The sequence below is a fragment of the Poromitra crassiceps genome (assembly GCF_964638095.1).
Source record: "Poromitra crassiceps genome assembly, chromosome: 1".
NCBI classification, from domain to species: Eukaryota; Metazoa; Chordata; class Actinopteri; order Beryciformes; family Melamphaidae; genus Poromitra; species Poromitra crassiceps.
Window position 1 is genome coordinate 45,638,973 of NC_139623.1, and position 26,609 is coordinate 45,665,581.

Here is a 26,609-nt window from a genome sequence, read left to right on the forward strand (position 1 = left end):
GTCGGCCCGTATCGGCCTGGCCTGCTTGGTATCTAATGCCCGGCCTGAATTATGATCCCAGTCCGCCCCTGCATCAGACATCTAAACAATAGTTCTGAACAGTAATTTCCTCCAATATAACAGCACCCCCACAGCACCCCGCAAACTCCTCCCTCCGTGGGTGTGTCTCTGGTGGCTCTGCAGCGTGTGTCACAGGCGAGTCTCTGCTACCTGTCTGTGCTGCCTGGCGGCCGCTCGTCGGGCAAGTCTGGATCGGGCTCGCTCGTTTCTGGGGTTTCGGTTGTGAGCTGGGATGAAGCTGCGTGCGATTCTGGGCTTTCTGCTGCGTGTTTCAAAGTGTGTTGCACCCAGAGTCTATTTTTGGAATCCCCCACCGTTGTGCGCCAGCTCCCAGCGCGAAAGCGTTTTCGCCAAACCATTCTCATGAGAATGGTTTCCTCGCGCTTTTTCCTGCTGTTTTTGCTCGGCTTTCTCTAGTCTGGAGAGCACTGTCGCCACTTAGTGGGTCGGTGGAATGGGTTGTACACGTTGGGTGGCTCCCATATTTTTATAGGAGATGTAGGGGGCTTTGATCCACGTCCCACCGTCAAAAACTTGTCCACGGCAGTGAACGTGTTAATATATAATCAAATAAAATATAATGGAAGTACATGCAGTTGTTTATTTTAATTATGGATCATAATACAATGCAATTCTAAATGCACTTTTATTTTAAAAGTAGCCACACAGTGAGAAAAAGTGATGCATCGATTTAAGATGCATCGCGATGCATCGATAATCGTTATCGAATCGAATCGTAGCCCTCTGAATCGTAATCGAATCGAATCGTGAGGCCAGTGAAGATTCACAACCCTAGTGTCCATGTATTTCCGTTTTGAACCAGCTAGTAGCCTTATAGCTGCTATTGCATGGTTAAACCAGCTATTTTTAGGCCGGTGCTGGCACCCTTTCATCAAGATGGGCTTTTACTTTGAAATTTGTTTTATTTGACGAATGTCCGGTTTCGGACTTCCTGTCCGTCACGTGTGGCTAATTTTAGCGGCTAACTGTTACTTTTCGTTACTTTACATGGCAGTAAAATGCCACTGAATGACCAAATTGATTTAACTTTTAACCATTTCGATTTCCACTTTCAATACGGACCCCCAGCATTGGTTAGTTGTTAACATCGTGACTAATATTAACGAGTACGTTAATAACGTACTCCGGTTTGCGGCCTGAATCTGTGTGTTGCGCAATAGCTACAAGTCGCACTCTGGCTGTAGACCCAAGTTATAAACTGGAAACCGGAGTAGCCTACGTCAGTGGTTCTCAACTGGTGTAGCCTCAGGACCCACTATTTTCCTTGTCATGAAGTCGCAACCCAAATTTCAGATTTTTTTTTAAACCACTCTAATTTATTGCACAAAAAATAGCGCATTAATTTAATACACAATGCCTTCATGCACTGTTATAAACCTCAAATGAACAAAAAAGTGCAACAGAAGTGCAACTAGGGCTAAAAACCAATTGAAATAAGGCAGACTTGAATTACAGGCCTATATGTTTTTAAATTTAAACAAGTCAAACTGGTCATGCTCAGAAAGTCTTATTTGAACTGTATGAAATATGAAATAAAAGGCAGATTTATCTTGAATTACATGCCTATATGCCTAATAATAATAATAAAACAAGTTAACCTGGTCATGCTAATCCAGTTTCAATAGTCTGAATTTAACTAATATGACATAAAAAGGAATCACAGGCAGGCTATATGCTTTTTAGTTAAACTGGTCATAACTTTTAATTAAACTGGGGCCATGCTAATCCAGTTTCAATCATCTGAATTTAACTAAAATTAAATATGAAATGAAAAGGCAGACTTCTCTTGAATTACAGGCAGAGCATATGCTTCAGCTTGTTAAACAAGTAAAACTGGTCAGGCTAATCCAGTTTCAATAATCTGAATTTAACTCAAATGAAATATGAAAAAAAAAAAAAAAAAAAAAAAAATTTTTTTTTTTTTTGGACAATGTCCGCGACCCAATCAAAACGGCCCCGCGACCCACCTTTGGGTCGCGACCCACCAGTTGAGAAACGCTGGCCTATGTTATAAACGTTATAAATATAGTCACGTTATAAACAACTAACCAATACTGGGGTCCGTATGGAAAGTGGAAATCGAAATGGTTAAAAGTTAAATCAATTTGGTCATTCAGTGGCGTTTTACTGCCATTTAAAGTAACGACAAGTAACAGTTAGCCGCTAACATAGCGCTTACCCATCAGCGCAGCGTCATTTGACGTCAGCACACTCTTCTAACAGCCTTGTGTCTGGATGATGTGTGACCATCTTACATGGAGCATTTGTCTTTCTCCAAAATTAAGAGCACTGTTACTGAAAATTGCACACCATTGTACTGTAAGATGATGATTTTATGTTGGACTGCTGCTAAACTCAGTTGACATTGCAGAAGGTTTTTGGTATTCCTCCTGAAAGTGACTTGAATTTAATTTATTCTACTATTTTATTTTGAATTGCACTATATTCATTTTATTTGAGGACAAGCTCTTGCTTTAATTTTATTTGAGAGATTTTATGTTGGACTGTTAAAGAGAATGAGATGGTTAAATAAAATACAGAAATTGAGAAGTTTTTGGTTATTTATTTGTTTTGGGTAGATTTATTGTTATATAATAAAATAATAATAATAATAATAATAATAATCGTTAGATTAATCGACTAATCGAAAAAAGAATCCTTAGTCGAATCGATAAGAAAATAATCGTTTGGGACAGCCCTATAGCCGTGTCCCATAATGATTCCATTACAAATATTGCATTGCACACGTGACATGTTATTTTACTAAAAATAATACATTTTACCATCATTTCAAGTAGAATGATACCACCCAAGCAAGAATATTTCAAGTGTTTCAAGTGCTTTACTGAAATAGTTGGACCATATAATGATAATACAATTATCTCAACCTTAAAAGGTTACATATAGGTGCCAAAAAGCCATAAATTCACATCAAAGAACAAAGAAAAACAACAATTATAATTAAAGTTTAAACAGTAAGTGTGCAGCTGCAGCATTTATAAAAAAAAAATAAAAAAAAAATCTAACCCTGCATCCCTAAACACAAACAGGGAAAAAAGGTGGAAAATCAGATGACGGCTTATATGTGTTGTGTTGATTGTTAAAATGTGTATGGGTATACATGGGTGACGATCTGCACCGGCCGTATGCCAGGTTTCGACCTGGCCTTGTTATTTTAGGGGGGAGGGGGGGTTCTAGACCAACAAATCCCACTCATTTCTAATGAGAGAGCAGCATTTTGTTTTGTTTTTCCCCCTGCGTTCCTGATCATACCCCTGTTCTTTGATGAAAAATGTGTAGCCAGTCTATATCCTTCACACTCGACTGCTTAACCTGATGGGGTGTCCCAGTGTGATAGCGCCCCCACCCTGCTGCTTACCCGATGGGGTGTCCCAGTGAGACAGCGCCCCCGTTGACGTTGACCTTGGTGGGGTCGATGTCCAGCATCTTGATGTTGGCCAGCACCACCACGCTGAAGGCCTCGTTAATCTCCCACATAGCTACATCCTCCTTCTTCACCCCGCCTGCCTCCAGCACCTGACACACAGTTTTGAGACAGTCTTACAGTCATAAAATAAGTTAAGTATGGAGCAACATGGATCTTTAATCACCATTCAGTATAATTATTATATATATATATATTAGGGCATTCACAGACTAGTCGACTAGTAAAACCACTAGTCGACACTGTGCTTAGTAGTCGACTAGTCGTTTTAGCAAAAAAAGAAATATATATATATTTTTTAATCTTTAAGAAAGAACATGAGGTATTTACACGACATACATGGACTATCATATATCATATCAACATCATATCATATCAACATATCCCCCATATTTTTTTTTGCTAAAACGACTAGTCGACTAGTAAAATCTACTAGTCATGAATGCCCTAATATATATATATATATATATATATATTTTTTTTAAGACAAACCAGATTACAACATTGTCTTTTTACATTTTATTACAGTAACAACTTTTTTCCAGGACCATGCAGGAAAGCATCACATACAGTACTGTAAGATCTCCACATTTCTTTTTCCAGCATGGCATTTCTGTTTGTGTGTTATTACAAACCACAGAAATGTAGAGACATTAAAGTGATAATATGGAAGATTTTCATGTAAATAAATGTCTGTAAAGTCACTTTGATGCCCATTGATGAAAGCCCTTGCATCTCTCTGTATTACACCATTTACTGTATGTGCTTGTGTCTGTGGCAACAAAAGCCCCCCAAACTAAAAAACCCAGAAAGATATCACAAGCTGCGCACAGTTCTTGACGTGTTTCAACTCACCCAGCACAATTGTCCGGCAGGGAGAGGGTAGGCGGAGTAGGAACAAGTTTGACTACCAGTGTTGCCAGATGCAGGTGATGGTTTCACGTCCACAGACTGCCAGAACACACACAAAACGGCGCAAGGGAAACAACCCAATCTGGCAACCCTGTCAACGTCCTACCAGAGTAATATAGAAGAGAGAGTGGGCCAACGAAGTCCAAAATGCGTGACTCACGTAGCCTCACGTAGCGGGGGTATAGCCAGGAAGGGCTCTCATGCTACGTTTTAATGCATAGAATAAAGCTGATAATATACAATTAGATTCTTTAAACATCTTACCCTTTCAAAAGTACATCACAAATTGTCCATTCTGCTGCAACCCGACAGCGCTGCTTAATCCAAAAACTGGTCCATTGGAGTGAATGAGATGTCGCAACTCTTCTATTATATAGCTCTGCTAACTACCGCAGACCAACTTCTTCTTCTTTTGAGATGTGTGCGCGGTTGGCGTGCAAGCGTTGCATTGCCGCCCCCACTGGCCGACTTGAATGTATTAACACATTCACTGCCAGCAGTTTTTTTTTTACTGTAGGTAGCTTCTGCCAAGGTTTTTTTTTGAGGATTCTGGCTCATCTTTCAAGAGCCGAGGATTATTTTCTGCTAAGATTTTGTGAACACAAAATATCTCAAAAGAACTAATAGAATGTGTGCTTTCTCTGTCTAAAAGAGTTAGTTTGTAGAGTTAGTAGTTATGTAGGCATTAGCAGTTGAATACAGCATGGTTTCAGCGTCTGAAAATTTAAGCTGAGATAAATGGCTTTTTGTGAAATTCGATAGAACAGTCACTTTAACCATTTATTTTTGGCGTAAGACGTCAGACATCTAAACAATAGTTTTGAACAGTAATTTCCTCCATAGCAGCAGGAAACCCCCCTCTCCTTCAAACTCCTCCCTCCGTGGGTGTGTCTCTGGTGGCTTTGCAGCGTTTGTCACAAGCGAGTCTCTCCTGCCTGTCTGTGCTGCCTGGCTGCTGGCGGCCGCTCTTTGGGCGAGTGTGGATGGGGCTCGTTTTTCGGTTGTGAGCTCAGCTGGAATGAAGCTGCGTGCGATTCTGGGCTTTCTGCCGGTGTTTCAAAGTGTGTTTCACCCATAATCTATTATGCAAATTTGCAATCCCCCACCGCCAGCTCCCTGCGCGAAAGCGAAAGCGTTTTCGCCAATCCATTTTCATGAGAATGGCTTCCTCACGCTGCTGTTTTTGCTTGGCTTCGTCTAGTCTGGAGAGCACTGTCGCCACTTAGTGGGTCGGTAAAATAGATTATAACCATTCAATACCTCCCATATTTTTATAGGAGATGTAAAAGGGTTAGATCCACGTCCCACCGTCAATTTTTTTTTTTTTTTTTTTTTGACGAGATATCTCGTCCACGGCAGTCAACCGTTGGTTTCTGCTTGACGAGATATCTCGTCCACGGCAGTGAACGTGTTAAGAAGAAGAAGAAAAAACCCTTCATGTCACATATGCTGTGTGGATCTCATCTGTAATTACTGCTCATGGCCATAGGTGTTGTCAGAGACAAGAAAACTGAAATCTTCCGTATTATCACTTTAAAGAGGAAGTGACATGAGCCAGACCATGTAGTGCCATATTTATCCAAATATATAACTTACTGACCAATTAAAGATGACCTGTGCTGGACCTTGAATATAGCCTGCAATAGCTCCTGATTACACCCTCACCTTTGGTACAGCAAACGCAGGAGCAATGGGGAAATCAATGGGTGCGACCGCAGCATCAGCAAATGCTAGGGGGGAAATACAACAAAATACATTTCAATCACAGAAGAATCATTGTGACTCTTAAAAATGTACTGCAGTGATGTGGGAGCAGGTAATCAGCAAAAATGCAAATAAGCACCCGTTTTCTCGTATTAAAAATACAGACAGGCATTCACAATCATGTTACAGAGCTTGTTTACTCCACTTTTAAAGAGCCACTTTGGCGATTTTAAACCTGCTTTGTATCATTACAAAATAAGAAGTTTGCAAATGATTTATTTTTAAACCTCCCTCCATCTTTCCTGGATAGAGAGATCCCTGTTCAGAACTTCTTGGACCAAATTACATCATTATGTCGTCCAGGAAGTTCTGCAAATGAAGATAGTAATGGTGTAGTAGTAAAGACAGTAATAGTGACAAAATGTCAAACATGTCAAAACTGTTCCAAAATGAAATAATTATGACATCATCAGCTCTCTGTCCAGGCAAGATGGGGGAAAGTAAAAAAAAAACCTCCAGTCAGTTTTCCTACCTGTATAACCGTTGGAGTTGTATGAAAAGGTTCTCATATCCATCTTGTATAGTCGCACGTAATCAGATTTTGCCAAAGAACTTACATTGATAAGAACCGAAAGCTAATAGTTTGTTCCACTAGTCTCGCTTGCCAGACTTCCCTCCCTGCAGGCTGCTGGTATAAGCTCTGCCATTGGTGCCGACCATTTCAGTCGGCAGCGGAAGAAAATCCCTTTAAGCTCCCTGCAAGCTCTGCCATTGGCTCTGACCCGCTCTGACTGACCGGCTGCGACCATTTATGGATTTCCTTTCCGCTCCCTCCGTGACGAATCAGTCTATCTCAAAACAAGGTTTTGTGCTCAATAGATATATATATATATATATATATATATATATATATATATATATATATATATTATTATATATATATATATATGCAACCAGTGCGATTCCCCAGTGAGGCTGGAGTCAGTCATAACTGAGAAGTAACTGCTGATTTTCTTCACACTATTCTAATTTCTTGAAATACTGTTTTGGGGGTTTTCTGGAGCTGTAGGCCAAAATTATGAAAAATGAAACAAATAAAGGCTAGAAATATTTCACTTTGTGTGTAATGAATCTATAATCTATGAAAGCTTCACTTTTTGAAAGGAATTATGGAAAAAAACTAACTTTTCCATGATATTCTAATTTTTTGGAAAGGATCTGTATATATTCACCAGGGAGGGTCTGGTGAGACGAAGGAGGAGCGCGGCCGGGAAAACCACAGGGCCTGAGCCTCCATGCACCGAGGGTGGGCGAGGGTGTATGATGTTGATAGTAGGGCTGGGTATCGAGTTTCGATACTTACTTGGCACCGAAATGAAAACATCGATACTAAGGGGTATCGAAGCCTCCCTTGTCAATCGATACCAATTTTTGATACCAAAACAAAACAGTGTCATTGAGCCTATAAGCATGCGACATGCTTGCACACCACACTCTAATACGGCTGGTGATTGGCTGTCATGTAGAAGCATGCAGGGAAAGTTACGCCCACTTTAGCCGGTGTGTGTTTGTTGTGAGGCAGGCAGCGTGCGCCGTGCGGTGCGGAGACAAGTGGAGCTGGGACTGGTTTCCACAGACAAGAGAAATAATCGAGAGGTGGGTCCGCTTACCGCAAGTTGTTGTTGATTAGCGGTTATCAGATCCCTCAGTCTGACAGTCTGGCTGTGAGTTGTATCTAGCATTAGATTGTTTAATTAATTGGCGCGGTAACGTTATGCGCAAGCGGGCATTGTGTATTTTTAGCAACTCGTTAACAAACGCTGATGTCATGATAGTTTGTTGAATGTAAATGCGATTAACTTTGTGCCATTAAGGCTATATTGATAGGCTAGTCAATGCTCAACTATTGTCTTCCATGCATGAAGTGGAGCTGTCTCATCAGTTTTGACAAGAATGACGTTCTGTTGCAGCAGTGAGCATTAAAACACTGATCTGCAACGCTAGCGTTAGTGTGTTAACGTTATATGCAAGCGGGCAGTTATCGCCCATTATGTATTTTTAGCAACTCGTTAACAAAAGCTGATGTCATGATAGTTTGTTGAATATAAATGGGATTCACTTTGTGCCATTATTGATAGGCTAGTCAATGCTCAACTATTGTCTTCCATGCATGAAGTGGAGCCATCTCATCAGTTTGGACAAGAATAGCGTTCTGTTGCATCAGTGAATATTAAACACTCATTTGCAACTCTCCGTTTTGCACTGAAAACTATTGCACTGATTTATTTGTTTTACATTTATTTCCTTTGTAGTACTCCAATTTTTTTTGTAGGGACAGCAATAAGTTTAGACAACTTAAAGTTATGTTAAATACAGTAGTTTTTATTTCTGCTGTAAAACTTGAAAAAAACTAAAGATTTGTATCATAATTGTCAATGTGTAATGCAGTTTTATTTTTGTTAAAATGGATTTTTCTAAAAATTGGTATCGAAAAAAGTATCGTTCAGGAACCGGTATCGAAATCAAAGTATCGAAACGGTATCGATATCGAAAAATTTTGAACGATACCCAGCCCTAGTTGATAGACCCAAAACACCTTACGACCCCAGCTAACATCACTGATGAAGCGTCCCAGCACATACTGTAGTATGTAATTTGAACATACAGCACATACATATATACAGTATATATATATACAGTATATATATACAGTATATATATATACACACATATATATATACATACATACATACATACACATACATATATATATATATATATATATATATATCCCCCCCCGCCCCCCTCCCCCAATACTGGTGAACAGTGTGGCTAATGAACAGGCCAGGGCAGGACACAGCAACACATGGAATATCTGTAAAAATGACCAAATACACTGGATTGGGGCTTTAAAGCCCCCCTGCAGTGTATTTGGTACAGTAACTTTTTCACCTTAATATAACAGCTTTTTAGTCATTGAAGATGGTACAGTGACTTGTAACAGGGAGAATGTCACCTCTATTGGTCACACACCGCCCTCCAAAGGCCTCTCCTGGGACTAAGCATTTTTGTGCCAGCGTCCCGGAGGCAAGATGCGCGCATGCGCTGTACAGCGGAAGCGCTGTCTTCATGAAAACAAGGAAGTAATTCGGTGCGGATTTGCTACGAAAATGACGTTTCACGTAACTATGGATTATTTCATCACGTGGTGAGTACCCGATGTCACAACATGTACATAGAGCTTTCTGCCGCTGTGTTTTGTTGACTTTGAACGGCGATATCGATACTATTGCACGCAGAGGGTGCAGTTTCCCCAATAGCAAAACTTGGAAAAGTTGCTGAATGGGGCTTTAAACATTGTTCATTTGCATATATACTACTGATACAAAGCTGGTTGAAAATCAGCAACATGGCCCTTTAATCAATCCCACTCAGCTTTGCAGTTTAATTTTCAGCAGCCCCAATAGCCTTGCATCAGTGTCAATAAATGACTTTCATGGGAGACAGTAGGACTCTACTGTGTGAGAGCCATCAGTCCATGTGCACAGTCTGGGCTGCATGTGCGTGGACATGTGCACGTATCCACTGTACATACATGATATGCAAACACAGATAGGAACGTGTGTGTGTGTGTGTGGACATGTGCACGTATGTACTGTACATACATGATATGCAAACACAGATAGGAACGTGTGTGTGTGTGTGTGTGTGTGTGTGTGTGTGTGTGTGGACATGTGCACGTATGTACTGTACATACATGATATGCAAACACAGATAGGAACGTGTGTGTGTGTGTGTGTGTGGACATGTGCACGTATGTACTGTACATACATGATATGCAAACACAGATAGGAACGTGTGTGTGTGTGTGTGTGTGTGTGTGTGGACATGTGCACGTATGTACTGTACATACATGATATGCAAACACAGATAGGAACGTGTGTGTGTGTGTGTGTGTGTGTGTGTGTGGACATGTGCACGTATGTACTGTACATACATGATATGCAAACACAGATAGGAACGTGTGTGTGTGTGTGGACATGTGCACGTATGTACTGTACATACATGATATGCAAACACAGTTAGGAATGTGTGTGTGTGTGGACATGTGCACGTATGTACTGTACATACATGATATGCAAACACAGATAGGAACGTGTGTGTGTGTGTGTGTGGGCACCTTACAGACAATCCTGGCCAGTGGAGTGACGTTGAGTCTCTTTGCAGCATCGGCTGTCATTAAAACCACAGCAGCAGCCCCGTCATTCAGTGTGCTGGCATTGGCTGCAGTCACTGTGCCTAGAATGCAAATGACCAATCAGAGTAAAGCAAACACCCACACAGAGGTCCCTTTCTGAAGCATGTGGGTCAGACTCATGCAAATGCACCATGCTGGGGGGTTTTCTACTTGTATTGCACTTGTATTATGCTTTCATATTGACAAGAGCGTCTGTCAAAAGATACATTTGATTCAATTTCAAAGTGAATAAGCAGCAAAGGGTAATCATCTCTAGAGTTGGACACATACAAACTAGGGTTGGCACGATGGACCATCGTGATGGGCCGACCCCCCATCGACCTCTGAGCCTTCTACATCGGATCATCGTAATTAATTATCTGTTCTAATTAAAATTGTGCCGTTTTAATAATAAACTAGAACGACCGCAACGCGGACTTATGCCTCCGCCATTAGTTCATTCTTGAGTCCAAGTGGATGTTGGAGCCAAATTGGAAGAAATTGCATCAAGGCGTTTCTGTGCAGAATTGGATATTTGAGCCAAATGTGAAGAAATTTAGTCAATGTGTTACTGAGATATGGCGTTACCGAGCTTGAAAATGGCATTTGTTAGGTCACTGTGACCTTGACCTTTGACCTTTGATAACCAAAATGGAATCAGTTCATCCTTGAGCCTAAGTGAATGTTTAAGGCGAATCTGATGAAATTCCGTCCAGGCGTTCCTCAGATATCGCGTTAACAAGCTTGAAAATGGCGTTTGAGAGGTCACAGTGACCTTGACCTTTGACCTTTGACCACCAAAATGTAATCAGATCATCCTTGAGCCTAAGTGAATGTTTAAGGTGAATCTGATGAAATTCCATCCAGGCGTTCCTCAGATATCGCGTTAACAAGCTTTAAAATGGCGTTTGAGAGGTCACAGTGACCTTGACCTTTGACCTTTGACCACCAAAATCTAATCAGATCATCCTTGAGCCTAAGTGAATGTTTAAGGCGAATCTGATGAAATTCCGTCCAGGCGTTCCTCAGATATCGCGTTAACAAGCTTGAAAATGGCGTTCGAGAGGTCACAGTGACCTTGACCTTTGACCTTTGACCACCAAAATCTAATCAGATCATCCTTGAGCCTAAGTGTATGTTTAAGGCGAATCTGATGAAATTCCGTCCAGGCGTTCCTCAGATATGGCGTTAACAAGCTTGAAAATGGCGTTGGAGAGGTCACAGTGACCTTGACCTTTGACCACCAAAATCTAATCAGATCATCCTTGAGCCTAAGTGAATGTTTAAGGCGAATCTGATGAAATTCCGTCCAGGCGTTCCTCAGATATCGCGTTAACAAGTTTGAAAATGGCGTTCGAGAGGTCACAGTGACCTTGACCTTTCACCTTTGACCACCAAAATCTAATCAGATCATCCTTGAGCCTAAGTGAATGTTTAAGGCGAATCTGATGAAATTCCGTCGAGGCGTTCCTCAGATATCACGTTAACAAGCTTGAAAATGGCGTTTGAGAGGTCACAGTGACCTTGACCTTTGACCTTTGACCACCAAAATCTAATCAGATCATCCTTGAGCCTAAGTGAATGTTTAAGGCGAATCTGATGAAATTCCGTCCAGGCGTTCCTCAGATATGGCGTTAACAAGCTTGAAAATGGCGTTCGAGAGGTCACAGTGACCTTGACCTTTGACCTTTGACCACCAAAATCTAATCAGATCATCCTTGAGCCTAAGTGAATGTTTAAGGCGAATCTGATGAAATTCCGTCAAGGCGTTCCTCAGATATGGCGTTAACAAACATCCGTACGGACGGACAACCCGGATCCATAATGCCTTCGGCCTGGCTATCGCCGGCGGAGGCATAATAAAAAGGCCAAGTCCACTTACCGTGACACGCGGGGGACATTAAACAAACGCACCCAGTTCAGTTCAGATAAGCCTCTTCTCCCCCTCCTCCTCCTCCTTTCTACTGCTTCTCTGAACTGGGTGTGCTTGTTTAATGTCGCCGGGGCGTCCCCCGCGCGTGAGAAGTCGGTTGTGTTGGTATGAAAACTTTTTAAGACAAAGAAGAAACTTCACATTCTTTCCTGTTTTCAACCCAAAGTGAGTACAAGTCTTCAACTGTGAATTTAACTCGCCCGTTTCCAAAGTGAACGTTGGAGTCGCTCCATAGATAGCTATGGCTCATATAGCTATGACCAGCAGCTGTAGCCTCAACTCTCTATAGGTTCAAAAGCCCACGTGAACTTAACGTTATATCAGCCAGTTTTCTGCCAGCTAGTTAAATTCAACACACACATGTTGTTGGTGAGGATCTGTAACGTTAACATTAGTTGTTTTACGCCGTTCAAATTGCTGGTAGTGACAGCCCCACTGCTTCACACCTGGCTCTGTGCTGTTAGCACAGAGAGGCTACTAGTAGCCTATCGAAGCCCGCTGGTCTCTGTAGAGCTCAGCTGTCCTGTTAATGTGAACACATTGCAGCGGCCTAGCCAAATGGCAGCACGGCAGCGACTTAATAAAGAATTAATTATTCCCCCCACCCCCGTCAATGATGATGCCATCGTCCATCACGATGGTTCACTGTAAAACAATCACCATGGATATTTTTTTGACATCGCACAACCCTAATACAAACAGAGCCATCATAATCATATACCCCTTACTAACATCCAAAGTAAAATCACTGGGGGAAATTATATATATATATATATATATATATATATATATATAAATATTTATATATATATATATATATATATATATATATATATATATATATATATATATATATATATATATATATATATATATATTAGGGCTGTCACAACCTCGATTCAGATCGAGAAATCAATCGAAATGAGCGTTCGATTTCGATCATCGAACTGAAAGGCAGGATCGCGATTCTCCCAGACCAGTATTATTTCCCCCTCTCCACCCCACTTGCACGCGCCCGAAGTAAAAACAAACGCACCCTTTCAATGATTACACAGCGGAGGGAGGCGGAGCGTCACAGCAGCTGCCTGCCTTGGCCCACGGCCTCAGGCTGTTTATAAGTTTGTCGTTCTATTCGCAATGCGAGACAAATATTCGTCCTCTGCTGTATGCACATTACAACATGAGTAGGTCTGTGAAGCTGTATGCACATTACAACATGAGTAGGTCGGTGATACTAGGCAGCAGGGCTGACCGCAGCAGCGGTAAGGTGGACTTCCCCTCGCCAAAGCCGCGGTGCGCCGTGGGCGGCTGGGCGCTGCGCCGTTCTCCCCCCAGGGGAAAGGCAGCAGAGAGGGGCCAGAGTGGAGCGAGCAGCACCGTTCTCCCCCCAGGGGAAAGGCAGCAGAGAGGGGCCAGAGTGGAGCAAGCAGCACCGTTCTCCCCCCAGGGGAAAGGCAGCAGAGAGGGGCCAGAGTGGAGCGAGCAGCACCGTTCTCCCCCCAGCGGAAAGGCAGCAGAGAGGGGCCAGAGTGGAGCGAGCAGCACCGTTCTCCCCCCAGCGGAAAGGCAGCAGAGAGGGGCCAGAGTGGAGCGAGCAGCACCGTTCTCCCCCCAGGGGAAAGGCAGCAGAGAGGGGCCAGAGTGGAGCGAGCAGCACCGTTCTCCCCCCAGGGGAAAGGCAGCAGAGAGGGGCCAGAGTGGAGCGAGCAGCACCCATCCAGCTGCCTCTATGCTCAGCCGCCGCTCCTCTCTCTCTCTCTCTCTCAACGTCACTGCTGGCTGTGCACGCTACTAACGCTACATTCTTTGAGTTTTAATTTTGAATTAAATAAATTGCGTTTTGTTCTTTAAACTGTGCCGACTCCACTCTCCTCCGCTCAGTTCCTCTCTCTTGTCATCAAGGCTCTGACCAACGCTTACTACCTGCGTTGCTTTTGAGAACTGCTTTTCTCTCCCTCTTTACAATGACGACGGCCGAATTGCCGAAATTGTCAGACTCCAAGCCCGGTGTGTTAACGATGACTGGCAGAAGTGAGGTCGTTCTCTTTTTAACGTGCTCTATTCCGGACTTGGTGTGTAGAGTGGCCATGTCCACTGTTTGTTTGTTTACTTTGTTGTCCGATCAGTTATATCCTTTGTTGATTGTCCTGAAATGCTTTGCCAATTTTGTTACATAGCCTACATGCCAGCAAATTATTTATAATCATTTATTTGGTATTGACAGAATGGCAGTGTGAGTTATTTTCATAGTTATAATATGGAGATCATGAATAGATTTATTATTGCACTTTAAATAAATAATTTAAGTTTGACCATATATATGGCCTTAATGTGGTAAATAAATGGCAGTTTAGCAGGGCATAAAACCAATGATATGTTGCTGTAAATCAAGACTTGAGTCTAACAAAGGCATAGCCGTCGGTGCTGTGAAAAAAAAAATATATAGAATGTAGAATTGAAAATCGAATCGAATCGTGACCTTAACTCATTCATGGCCAGTTTAGGACTGCCAATATTTAGCACAGGCCAAAGATTTTCATAATTGTTGGTCATCTTTCAAGACCCACAGTAAATTATCTATTAGCACCAAAGTGATTTGCAATACCTCAAAATGAAGATGTACGTCTCTGGGTTCACCAGGGGAAAAAAAGTGAGCTTTTAGCATGTTCTGTACTCTACTTATAGCCATTTATATACACCCTGTTTTCACCAAAAAGGTCTCTCGGAGAAGAGAAACAGCAGAAAAGGCAATTTTTGTAAAAGACACAATCTCAGGCAGAACTCGCTCTCAATTCTTTTATTTTGAACTGTATTGACATCAGACATGTAAATATTATTCATTATGACACAAATGACAAAAAAAATATATGTAAGGGATAATGTATATTGAGGCGGTGATTACGGGGGAAATAATGACCGACAGGTGGATTGAGCCCGACGCGCCAGCGGAGGGCTTAATCGTTCACCTGAAGGTCATTATTTCCCAGTAATCACCGCCTCAATATACATTATCCCGCTTAGAACACGGCCTACAACTAAATCATTCAATAATCTGACAAAAATAATTATTCAAATAGATTTTTTAATAGCGTTTTCAACGACAAAGCGGTTTCATTCGTAATTGGCACACAAGACACCACAGCTGCAACTGGTTGGCCTAATTAGTAGTGCCTTGCTGACAAAAAGCTCTTATCAACTGATTAATCCAGGTGTGGCAGAGCAGCGGTCGGTTGTCGAGAAATAATGACCGGTGAATATTGTTGATTGACCAATCAGAATCGAGTATTCAAGAGAGCCGTGTTCTAAATATATATATATATATATATACCGTAAAATACCAATTATTAGCCCGGGCGTTAATTGACAAAATATGTAGCCAGACCCCGCGTAAATATGGGACCTGTGGCAGTTTGGGACCTGCTTTAATTATTTTTGTACAAAAATATTGCTCAGCAAAGATTGTAAATAGTATGAAATTGTTTATTTAAACCATTTATTTTAATCAGTTGGCTACAGCCCCCCACACGATTGCTTGTCTATGGGGAGAGCCGCGCCTCCCTCTCAGCGCAGCAGAGCATTGCATGCCAGTTCTGGCCTATACATGAAATCAAATAAAATTTGAGCTGAACTGTGACCTACCGGTATTTACCACTAAACTTTCTCCGCTGAAGGTGAGAGAACATGATCATCATGTGAGCAGATTATTTGTTGCATGCGCTGCCTCCTCCGCTGGCAGGGGAAACATTATAGCCTATCATACTCACATTTCTCAATCAGAGATGTCGGATTTGTAGGCCTACAAAAATCTTCAGAAAATGCCTACACAATTTTCATAACTGTCAGGTGTTGCTGGAAAACGAATTTTTAAAAAGTTCATCACTCACGGAGCCTACCCTCTTCAGTAGCGCACATGTGAAAGTGCCGTGAAATACCAATTAGAAGCCGACTTCTATGCCCGCTGGCAGGGAAACATACCATAGGCACATTTCTCAAAATAATTATTACACCAGAGATGTCGGTTTTAGTGTATAAAAATCTTCAGGAAATGCCTACACAATTTTCAGAATCATCAGATGTTGATGGAAAACGAATTTATTTCTCTTCTTTGGAGTCGCTGCCATGATGATCATTGATCAGAAAGTTTCGTGCATGTGTTTTTTTTTTTCGTTGTTCCTCGTTTCCTCGTTGTTCGTCTTCTTCATCCGATTTTTCTTCTTCGTTGTGTTTGGGAGATGCATTCAACAGGATGTCGCAAAGGTAAAAAGAAAACATTAAAAAAACTAACTGGGCGTCAAATTGGGACCTGCTTTTATGTACAAAATATGTATCCAGACCCCGCTTAAATATGGGACCCGCGGCAATTTGGAAGTCGGCTTCTAATTGGTATTTTACGGTATATACTAGGGATGTCCCGATACCACTTTTTTGCTCACCGAGTACAAGTACGAGTACTGACATTTGGGTACTTGCCGATACCGAATACCGATACCGATACCGCGATAGTAATTAATAATGCCATAACAACGACTTTATTTTTTTAATTTATTTATTTTTTCATCAGATGTTCCTCACTTTCTGGGTATAACAAATTAAATGTGCCAGTTATGCAATTGCTGACATTCATTTCCCTGAACAAACATGGCACCACTGCCACACATTTCACTTCAACTTTCACATTCAGTGCATTTCAGTAACATTCACATTTCAGTAACATTTAGTGCTGTCTGTGAGGCCTAAGCCTCAGAGAAGTCAGAGGTAGGTTCACTTCTTTTAGTGCAAAAAATAAATAATAATATTAAAATAATAAAATATTAGCACCACCAAACAGGGGGATTAATCTCAGCTCTATTCAGTCAGCAGCATGTATTTATACTGGATAGAAGAGGCTAGGTAACTGAGATAGCCTTTTCAATTATCCAGAGTAGACTCCAGAGGACACACTAGGCTATATGTACCAGTGTTGATAATAAAATAAATAAAATAAAATAAAACACATCTTTCCTGAACAAACATGCATGGCACTGCTACACATTTCAAAGTAACCTGTAACACATTCAGTGGATTTCAGTATCACACAACCTGAATATACGGTACTATAACTAGCAGAACAACTGAAATGTATCTTTAGTGTATGTTAGTGGCAGTGCTATCTGTGAGGAGTAGAGGACTAAGCCTTTTTTGGAAAAGTGAGGGGCAGATTCTTTTTGATGAAGAGAAGCATCTCTGCGTGCTCAGCTGTGATCCTGTTTCTGGTTTCATCTACAATGTGTGACACTGAGCTAAAAAGCCTTTCGCTATCCACACTGCTGCATGGTGCTGAGAGATATCTGCGAGACATTTGGGCCAGAGTGGGAAACCGCACTTTGTTAACTCCCCAGTACTGCAGTGGTTTATCATCTGGGGCAGCTAGGGTCTCTCCAAGGTATGTGTCTAACTGAATGGCCCCACCCACTGGTGCTGCACTCAGTGCTGCTGATGCTTGCTCACTTGCTATCTCATCAAACACAATGTCCAGACTGCTCCTACTGGCCTGGGCCTTGCGTTGCTTTCTGGCAGGTGGTTCCCCCAGATCCTCCTCCTGGACATCTGCTTCTCCTGCAGACAGCTTCCGCAGCTCCACCCTCACCATCTCTTTGGCTTCTGCAGCAGTGTTGGCGTTTGAGAAGAAACAATCTTTGTATCTAACACAGAGAAAAATGTGTTAGCTGGTAACAGACAAGCTAGTCTCAAGTTGTCAGAAGGAATGTCAGCAATCAGCATATTGCCTTCAAATCATTTAACAAAGTTAAAAATTGGTAATGCTTTTAGGTTTTATGGCCAACTTTAATCAATTTGATTTAAGTGATTTGAAGGCAAGTAATTATCACTTGCTTTCTCTCTCGCTTTCTCTCTCACACTCTCACTCACACACTCTCTCACACACACACACGCGCCCGCACACACACACACACACACACACACACACACACACACACACATTACCTCGGATCGAGCACAGTTGCGATGCTGTAGAGTGGGTTTGTTTCTGTGTCAGAGAAGCGTCTCGTCACGGCTGCAGCCAGAGTTGCTTTCATTGTTTTGATGCCTTGGTCCTCTTCTGTTTCTGTGGTCAAAAGTCGGCGAAGCACAGTCACAGCAGGTATCACATCTGAGGCCAGGGCATCAGCTTTGCTCACTCTTTTGGTTAACTCCTCAAACGGGGACAGGACAGTCAGAGACTTTTCCAGGATGGCCCACTGATTTGCGCTGAGGTTGTCGGGGAGCTCATGTTCGGATCCATATACCCCCAGAGCCCGCTTCTGCTCGGTGAGACACTTTATCATGTAATACGTGCTATTCCAGCGGGTCTGCACGTCTTGCTGGAGTCTGGCTGGCGACTGAAGTAGCTGGATCTGAACGTCTTCCAGGCGCGAGTAGGCTAATGGCGAATGTTTAAAATGACCCACTATTCTGCGTCCAACTGCCACCGCGTCTGCTACACTCCTCTGAGCCAAGAGCCCCTCGTTAACAGCCAGCTGGAAGGTGTGGGCTACACACGACAGGCTGGGCAGTCCAGCGTCCTTCATGGCTTTAATCATGTTTTTTGCACTGTCCCGGACCACAACGTGCACAGAACTTTTCGGTATCCCCCACGTCTGAAGCATATCATCAAACACGTCTGCGATAGCTTGGCCAGTATGTGAACCCCGAAACTGCTTCGCTTGTAGAATGACATTTTGTGGGGTGAAATCCTCGTCAATCCACTGTGCAGTTAAACTGATGAGAGACATTGGGCTTACGCTGCTGCTCCAAATATCGGTGGTAAAGCTGAAAGCCGATATGCCCTGCAACAGGCTGTTGATATGCTCTTTCACGAAGTTGTGTAGCTTTGGTAACTCCGTGTCCGTGATGCAATGACGGCTGGGAATATCGTACCTCGGCTCCAGTACACTGAGAAGACGGCGAAATCCCGTATTTTCCACAACGGACAAGGGTTGGTCGTCAAGAGCGATGTACTGGGTAAGCGCATCAGTTATTTTCACTGCCCGTGGGTTTTCTCTTGCCATCTTCTCTCGCTTCTCCAGCGTTTGCTCAAGAGTTGGTTGTTTTGTGCTGGTGCTAGCATTAGCAAACTTCTTGTGCTCAGCCTGATGTTTGCTCTTCAGGTGTTTGATCAAATTACTTGTGTTAAATGAGCTGTTCTTCGCGCCTCCTCTTGACACTTTAGCAGAGCAGAGTTTGCAGTCTGCTTTGCTGTTGTCAGTATCGCAAATCTTAAAATATGTCCAAACTGCAGACATGTTGCTCCACTGCACACCGCGCCCACCTATCTAGATTGCACGGCTGCGGCACGTTGCCGTAAAGTGGTATCGGGCAGCTGTCGCAAGCGGTATCGGGCAAGTACGAGTACAGCAAAATAGGCCAGTATCGGCCCCGATACCGATATATCGGGCCAACCCTAGTATATACATGAAGTGCTTTTTTTACATTCAACAATACAGTTTACTCAGTGTGAGTGAGTGTGCAGACAGACACACAGACAGACAGACAGACAGACACACACACACACACACACACACACACACACACAGAGAGAGAGAGAGTTCTGTCCACAGCTGCTGCTGGATCGCACCTCCTTCCCCCGCAAATTAGCATAGGAGGGGAACACCAAACTGGTTTGAGATCAGCGTCTAGCCTCCTCTGCCTCTGCTGCATCGTTTTCCTCCTCTCGTTCGGGCTGGGACGAATGCTGCGACATACAATCCATGGCTGCGACACAGGAACGGGTCCGGCTTGGCTTTGGGACCAGGCGCTGGAACCGGATCGATCATGTTCGTCACGGGTTTGACTACTGCGAACAACTCAATCCAGGTTCGCCCTGCAGCAAGGCGAGCAGTGCAGCGCGCCGAGGGGCGTTTCTCCTCTCTACAAGGAAGCGCGTTTCTCTGTTTTTCCTCCTGCTCATTTCAAAACAACAGCTGCGGTATGTGTTTGTTCACGTGTTGTCGGCTTGTCTCTGAGGGCAGAGACCTGATAACATGTCACAGGCTGGGGAAGTGTTTGAACTACGCGCTGCACTAATAAAAACCAAAACACGTCAAACACGTCATTGGCTGGGAGGGCTATTCCTGATAACACGTCAAAGACGTCTTTGGCCATGAATGAGTTAAAATCGAAAGTCAAATCGAATCGTGGATTTGGAGAATCGTGACACCCCTAATATATATATATATGTCTAGGCTCGACACAAACTTTTAAAAGTGGGTGCCAGGCATCGACTTTTGGTTGCCGAAACTGAGATATGGTTGGCACTCACACACTCACACACACACACACACATTTAGCTGCATAACTACCATTCTCCTTCTGGAAAACAGCCTTCAGTTTGGGGACTTTGCTGAAGTCGACACGCCTCCACTCCTCATCCTCGGACACCACCACATCAGGTTTGCCTACAGGACCAGGTCAATATGAGTTATGCTGCCCCGTGTGTTTGAGCACCGTCATTAGCATGTTGTGGACAGACATCTTCCTTCACCTCTCTGGGGAACGCTAACTGGAACGATCTCTTTGGCCAGCACACCGGCCTCGTATGCTGCTTTGCTGCGGCTGTAGGAGCCGATGGCGTAGGCGTCCTGCTCCTCCCTGCTGATGCTGCTGTTCTTGGCTGTGTTCTCTGCACAGTTTCCCTGTTACAGACCACAAAGCAAACGGCACAGCAAACACAGATAGAAAATGGTCCTCAGTCACAAGTTGACCCGAAAAAGAGTGGAACATTTTAAACAACTATAAGAAGAAGAAGAAACTAGAACAACCGCACCGCGGATATATGCCTCCGCCAACAAGTGAGCAGTCGACATCCATGTCTGATCAGACTTTTGACGTTTGAGCAAAATGTGAAGAAATTCCGTCAAGGTGTTCCTGAGATAACGCGTTACCGAGCTAGAAGATGGCGTTCGTGAGGTCACAGTGACCTTGAACTTTGACCAGGCAAAATGCAATCAGTTCATCCTGGTGTCCAAGTGGATGTTTAAGGCAAATTTGAAGAAATTCCGTCAAGGTGTTCCAGAGATATCGCGTTAACAAGCATGAAACAATCGGTTGTGAGGTCACAGTGACCTTGAACTTTGACCACCAAAATCAAATCAGTTCATCCTTGAGTCCAAGTGGACGTTTTAGGCAAAATCAAAGAAATTCCGTCAAGGCGTTCCTGAGATATCGCGTTAACGAGCTTGAAAATGGCGTTCAAGAGGTCACAGTGACCTTGAACCACCAAAATCGAATCAGGTCATCCTTGAGTCCAAGTTGACGTTTGAGCCAAATTGGAAGAAATTCCGTCAAGGCATTCCTGAGATATCGGGTTAACGATCTTGGAAATGGCGTTTGTGAGGTTACAGTGACCTTGAACTTTGACCTTTGAGCACCAAAATCTAATCAGCTCATCCTTGAGTCCAAGTCGATGTTTGAGGCAAATTTGATGAAATTCCATCCAGGCGTTCCTCAGATTCAAGATTCAAGATTCAAGATTCAAGATTTATTAAGTGTCCCAAAAGGGCAAATTGGATTGCAAAAAGCGTAGTACAAAGTAGTGTTGTCACGGTACTCGGTACTTCGGTACTTGGACGGTACTACATTGCTACGGTACTGAACGGTACCTGTTTTTCATGGTACCGAGTGTACCGAATTTACTATTTAGTTTGCCACCATGGCTTGGCTTCATGGACCCAGCCGCCAGCTAACGTTAGCCTGTCTGCCTGAGCAACACACATACATACTGCGCATACAGCCCCGCGCACTTCCGGGACTACGGTGTCCCCGAACGTCCACACGTAATCGCGAACAGTCATTCACAGCTTGTTGACACAAGCAGTGCGCACAGGCGGCGAATAGAATGGCTACGGCTGCAGCAGGAGCGGCTGCTCCTATTCCAACAACTCAACTTGTTGAGAAGAAGAATGCAAAGAGTCGCATTTGGAAATATCAGTCCCCAAAGCCCCATCTGCAAAAAGTGTGAAAGGGAGTTCCAAACCAAACAGGGTAACACATCCAATCTCGCCAAGCACCCAGACCTGTTCACAGAATCCAAGGTGGGTTAATTCTTTCAAACGGTGTAAAATAACACGTTTAACAACATATCAAACGCACCTTATCCTGTCACATTAGTTTTTGAGATAGCTGGCAATGCATTGTGTAACCATAAAAACGTTTGGCTAACGTTAACGTAATAACATTAACGTGTTTCGTAATGGAATCATTATGGGACCCGGCTAATACCTGGTACAGCGTTAGCTAGCATAGTGTAGCGCCTGTGCAATGCAATGTTTGTAATGGAATCATTATGGGACACGGCTAATAGCCGAACATAGCCATAGTTCAACATGGCATCAAAATAAATACAAGCTTCTTTCGGGTGAAACATGTCCGTGAATTAAAACTAGCTCCATAAAATTGCTTGCACTCTACATGTGTGTATGTGCAGTTGTCTTTATCATCTCTTTATTTTAGTCAATCTCACTGACGTTACTTTCCATTTAACAGTATGCGAGAGATGAAGAGGAAGGCACAAGTCGCGGAGCCCAAAAGACCACCCATCAGACAATTCCTGATGTTTTTGAAAATCAGAGGAAATATGACAAGAACTCACATGAAGCAAGAAAGTGTGATAGGGCATTGGCAGAATTCCTATGCATCGATCAAATACCAATATACACCGTTGAAAAAAAAGGATTCCAGCAATTCTGTGAAATAAATTAAATTATATTTAATATAATAATAAAATTAAATACTTGAGGGCTACATGCCACTGTCTGTACTCACTGCCATACAGAGTTGAATGTAAGAAGAAGTAAGCAGAAGCACATTGTTTTGTTTTAAAGTTGAAGGCTACATGCCATTTGTTAATTGGAAATGGTTGCATACTTTAATAAAGGAGAATATGTTCAAGAAATATCAGTCTGTTTTTTTTACCGTGGTACCGAAATTGGTACCGAGTACCGTGGAAATTCACTAGTACCGGTACCGACTACTGAATTATTGGTACCGTGACAGTCTGACTCCTCCATCACTTGGATTGGTAAAGCATAGGCTTGTCCTGGGTTCAAGGCAAACGTTCACCAGACACATTTTTGATGTGGCATTTAGACATGCGTGCCAGAGCCAATAAATTAATATATAGCCTAAAGTAACCTTTTTTATTGTGCCAGGAGTTCAATTTCCTTATTGAAGCCAGTGACTGACAACTAAAAAGTGATGTGATCACCACAAATTCAGTTATCTTTTGTAAAACCCTTTGTAAGAGTGTTTTAAAAATCATGCAGAGATAATGTTTATTATTATTTGAACTGCAGTAATAGATGAGATGGTTGATAGTTACCATGTGGAATTTGTTGTAGACGTCAGTGAGGCCATCCTTGACGATGAGGTCTTCCATCCTCACTCCTCCGTAGACTGGCGTGTCTCTGGTCATCACATAAGGTACGTTGGACATGCTCTCCATGCCTCCTGCCACCATCACATCCTAAACCCACACACAATCAGCCACAATGTATTCTACATTGTGACTGGTTCAGTCCAACTGTCTGTAATTTGTCTTGCACTGCCTCGTTGTGCTGTATGCAAAGTCTGGTTGTCCTTGTGCTATAAATCTATGTTGTCAATGTCTGTGTCAATGTCTGTGCCTTTACTGTATTTAGTTATTAAATCGATTCTGATAACACTAACACTAGACCAGGGGTTCCCAACCTTTTTTGGCTTGTGACCCGATTTTGACGTCACAAAAATCTAGGGACCCTAGGCATTCAAATTCCGGTACACCATCGATAATATCAGTAACATCATCAGTGATGTCACATGTATGCTTCTTTTTCCCCTCAGAATTCTGACTTCAATCTGAGAATTCTGACTTTAATCTCAAAATTCTGACTTTATTTTCAGAATCCTGATTTAAAGTTATAATCTAAAACATTTTCATCTAAAAAATAATTATTATTATTAAAGTAACTATCTATCTGATAGTGAGCCCATTGACACTGTTTGAATCTCACCTGCAATTACCACTCATCGCCATAGGTGTCACCCAAGAGAACAAAACTGAAATCTTAGAGATTATCACTTTCACTTTAAACTCAGAACTGAGAAAAAAAAAATCACATGTGACCCTAATCATCTTCGCTAGTTTTAAATTGTGTGGTGTAAAATATATATATATATATATATATACCACTCATCACACATACATACAATGTATATTATACACATATACATATATATATATATATATATATATATATATATATATAAATTTCAGGCGACCCTATTTGAATTCCAGGCTTAGGGTCGCGACCCTAAGGTTGGGAACCACTGCACTAGATGTTTGGTTACTTCGGCAAAATACTGAAAGATCTGTGGTTTCTATCTGAAGGCAAGTTTCTTTGGGGACCTGGGCCCAGTTGCACAAAGCACCTTAGGCTAATATTTCCCTTAGAGTCAGAGTTAAGGTGTCCATAAAATAGAATCGGCTGCACAAAACACCCTTAAATCTTGTGCTTATGTTTTCCTTCAAATGTTTAACCTTATGGAGAAGATTTAAGGGTGTTTTGTGCAGCCGATTCTATTTTATGGACACCTTAACTCTGACTCTAAGGGAAATCTTAGCCTAAGGTGCTTTGTGCAACTGGGCCCTGATTTGTACCAGATTTCAAGTTTATGGTGAATGAAGCTTGTTTTTTGGTCGCAACTGTCACAGTTACCTGATTAAGACATCTTAGTTAGAGCATTTCCAGGTTTATGTTTAATTAAAAGTCCAACTGAAGACAAATCCACTTTAGCCTCTCCTCATATAGCTTTGGAGCAACCAGTAGATTGAGTTTTCGCTATCAGATTTGTGTTTTTAACGCATCTCACCCAAATGCAATTTGACTGCTAAAGATGTGTTCAGATGCAAGATCGACCCAACAGTGGTCAGGAACATATGTACTGTATATGCGTGTATACATTGCATCGTCACGGTAACAGACCTTGCTCTCTCCAGCAGGACAGCTGTAATAGTGTATATAAAATGTATGCTACCTGGTGGCCACACATCAGACTCTGGGCTGCCAGCATGATGGATTTCATCCCAGAGGCACACACTTTGTTGATGGTTGTTGCTGGAGTGCCGAGGGTCAAGCCTGGAGACATGTTTGCATTTACAACATACAGTAAAATAAATCAAGAGTAACAACACAGTAACATTATATTCCTTATGTATGTGTGTGTGTGTGTGTGTGTGTGTGTGTGTGTGTGTGTGTGTGTGTGTGTGTGTGTGTGTGTGCGTCTGCGTGACAGTCTGGCACAAGGGAACCGCAGGTTTGACAATCAAGGATGCAGATCTGTTTTGCGGTGAAGAAATATCCTCATATTGCTTGCCAACTTTCCTGATGTCAAAGGTGTACTTTTGATTGTAGGCTGCAAAATGTCTCACCAAGCTGCTGGAGATTAACCTTCCTTGTGTCACTGAGTGCTACAAGTGCCAGCTGCTGGTTTCTATATTGTGCTATATTGTGATGTTTGTGGACATCACTGTTTTTTGATGACATGCCAATAGGGCTGGGTTAAAAAAAAAATCGATATATCAATATTGAATCGATATTCATGTGAAGGAACAAGTATCGATACATAAATCCCAGTATCGATCTTTTAAAATGCATTTTACCCAGTTATTATATTTTGTATTTTTTTTACCCGTTAGTCTAGCGTGGTTTAGTTCTTAGCGCAATGTGATCGTCGCTAGATCTCACGAGGTCTCGTGCTTTTCAGACCATGCTTCAGACTGAAAAAACAAACATGAGGGAGGCTGCTCTACTCAAGGCGCCGCCACATCTCAAAGCAGCAACAAGCCTCGCTGGAGAAAGCATTTACGTGCAAGCTTCCATCCACTTCTCCACGTGCACAGAAAATAACATCGGCTCTGGCACGTTTTATTTGCAAAGATCTGCGGCCGTAGTGTTGTAGAAAATGTTGGCTTCCGAAGCCTCGTTAAGTCACTTGAACCACGCTACGTGCCACTGCTACCGTCACGCAAACAACTGAGTGAAGTGGCAATCCCAAAGCTGTGTGAAGAGGTGAAAAAGAACGTCTCAACTTCACTGAAGTCAGCAGAGAGAGTCGCTATAACTTGCGACAGCTGGACATCCAGAGCTACGGATTCGTACCTGACAATTACGTCTCTGTCCTTCTTGTCCGATCGGGCCCGTGATGACACCTTCTCCAGGCTGACCATATCATGGACTATCATGTCCACCTTTTATAATGCTGTGTTGGAAAGCCTGATTAGATAT

The 26,609-nt window shown here is 42.6% G+C and overlaps 1 protein-coding gene across 1 annotated transcript in view; it reads right to left on the minus strand.

The window, feature by feature from the left end:
- acat1 (acetyl-CoA acetyltransferase 1) overlaps positions 1 to 26,609 on the minus strand; it is a 32,619-nt gene that overhangs the window by 2,554 nt on the left and 3,456 nt on the right. The window contains exons 5-11 of the mRNA XM_083648695.1: positions 25,360 to 25,460; positions 23,666 to 23,809; positions 20,831 to 20,981; positions 20,649 to 20,744; positions 10,328 to 10,441; positions 6,104 to 6,168; positions 3,461 to 3,618 (exon numbers count right to left, since the gene is read on the minus strand). Of these exons, the coding sequence (XP_083504821.1) occupies positions 3,461 to 3,618; positions 6,104 to 6,168; positions 10,328 to 10,441; positions 20,649 to 20,744; positions 20,831 to 20,981; positions 23,666 to 23,809; positions 25,360 to 25,460 (829 nt within the window). The remainder of the gene's footprint in view (positions 1 to 3,460; positions 3,619 to 6,103; positions 6,169 to 10,327; positions 10,442 to 20,648; positions 20,745 to 20,830; positions 20,982 to 23,665; positions 23,810 to 25,359; positions 25,461 to 26,609) is intronic.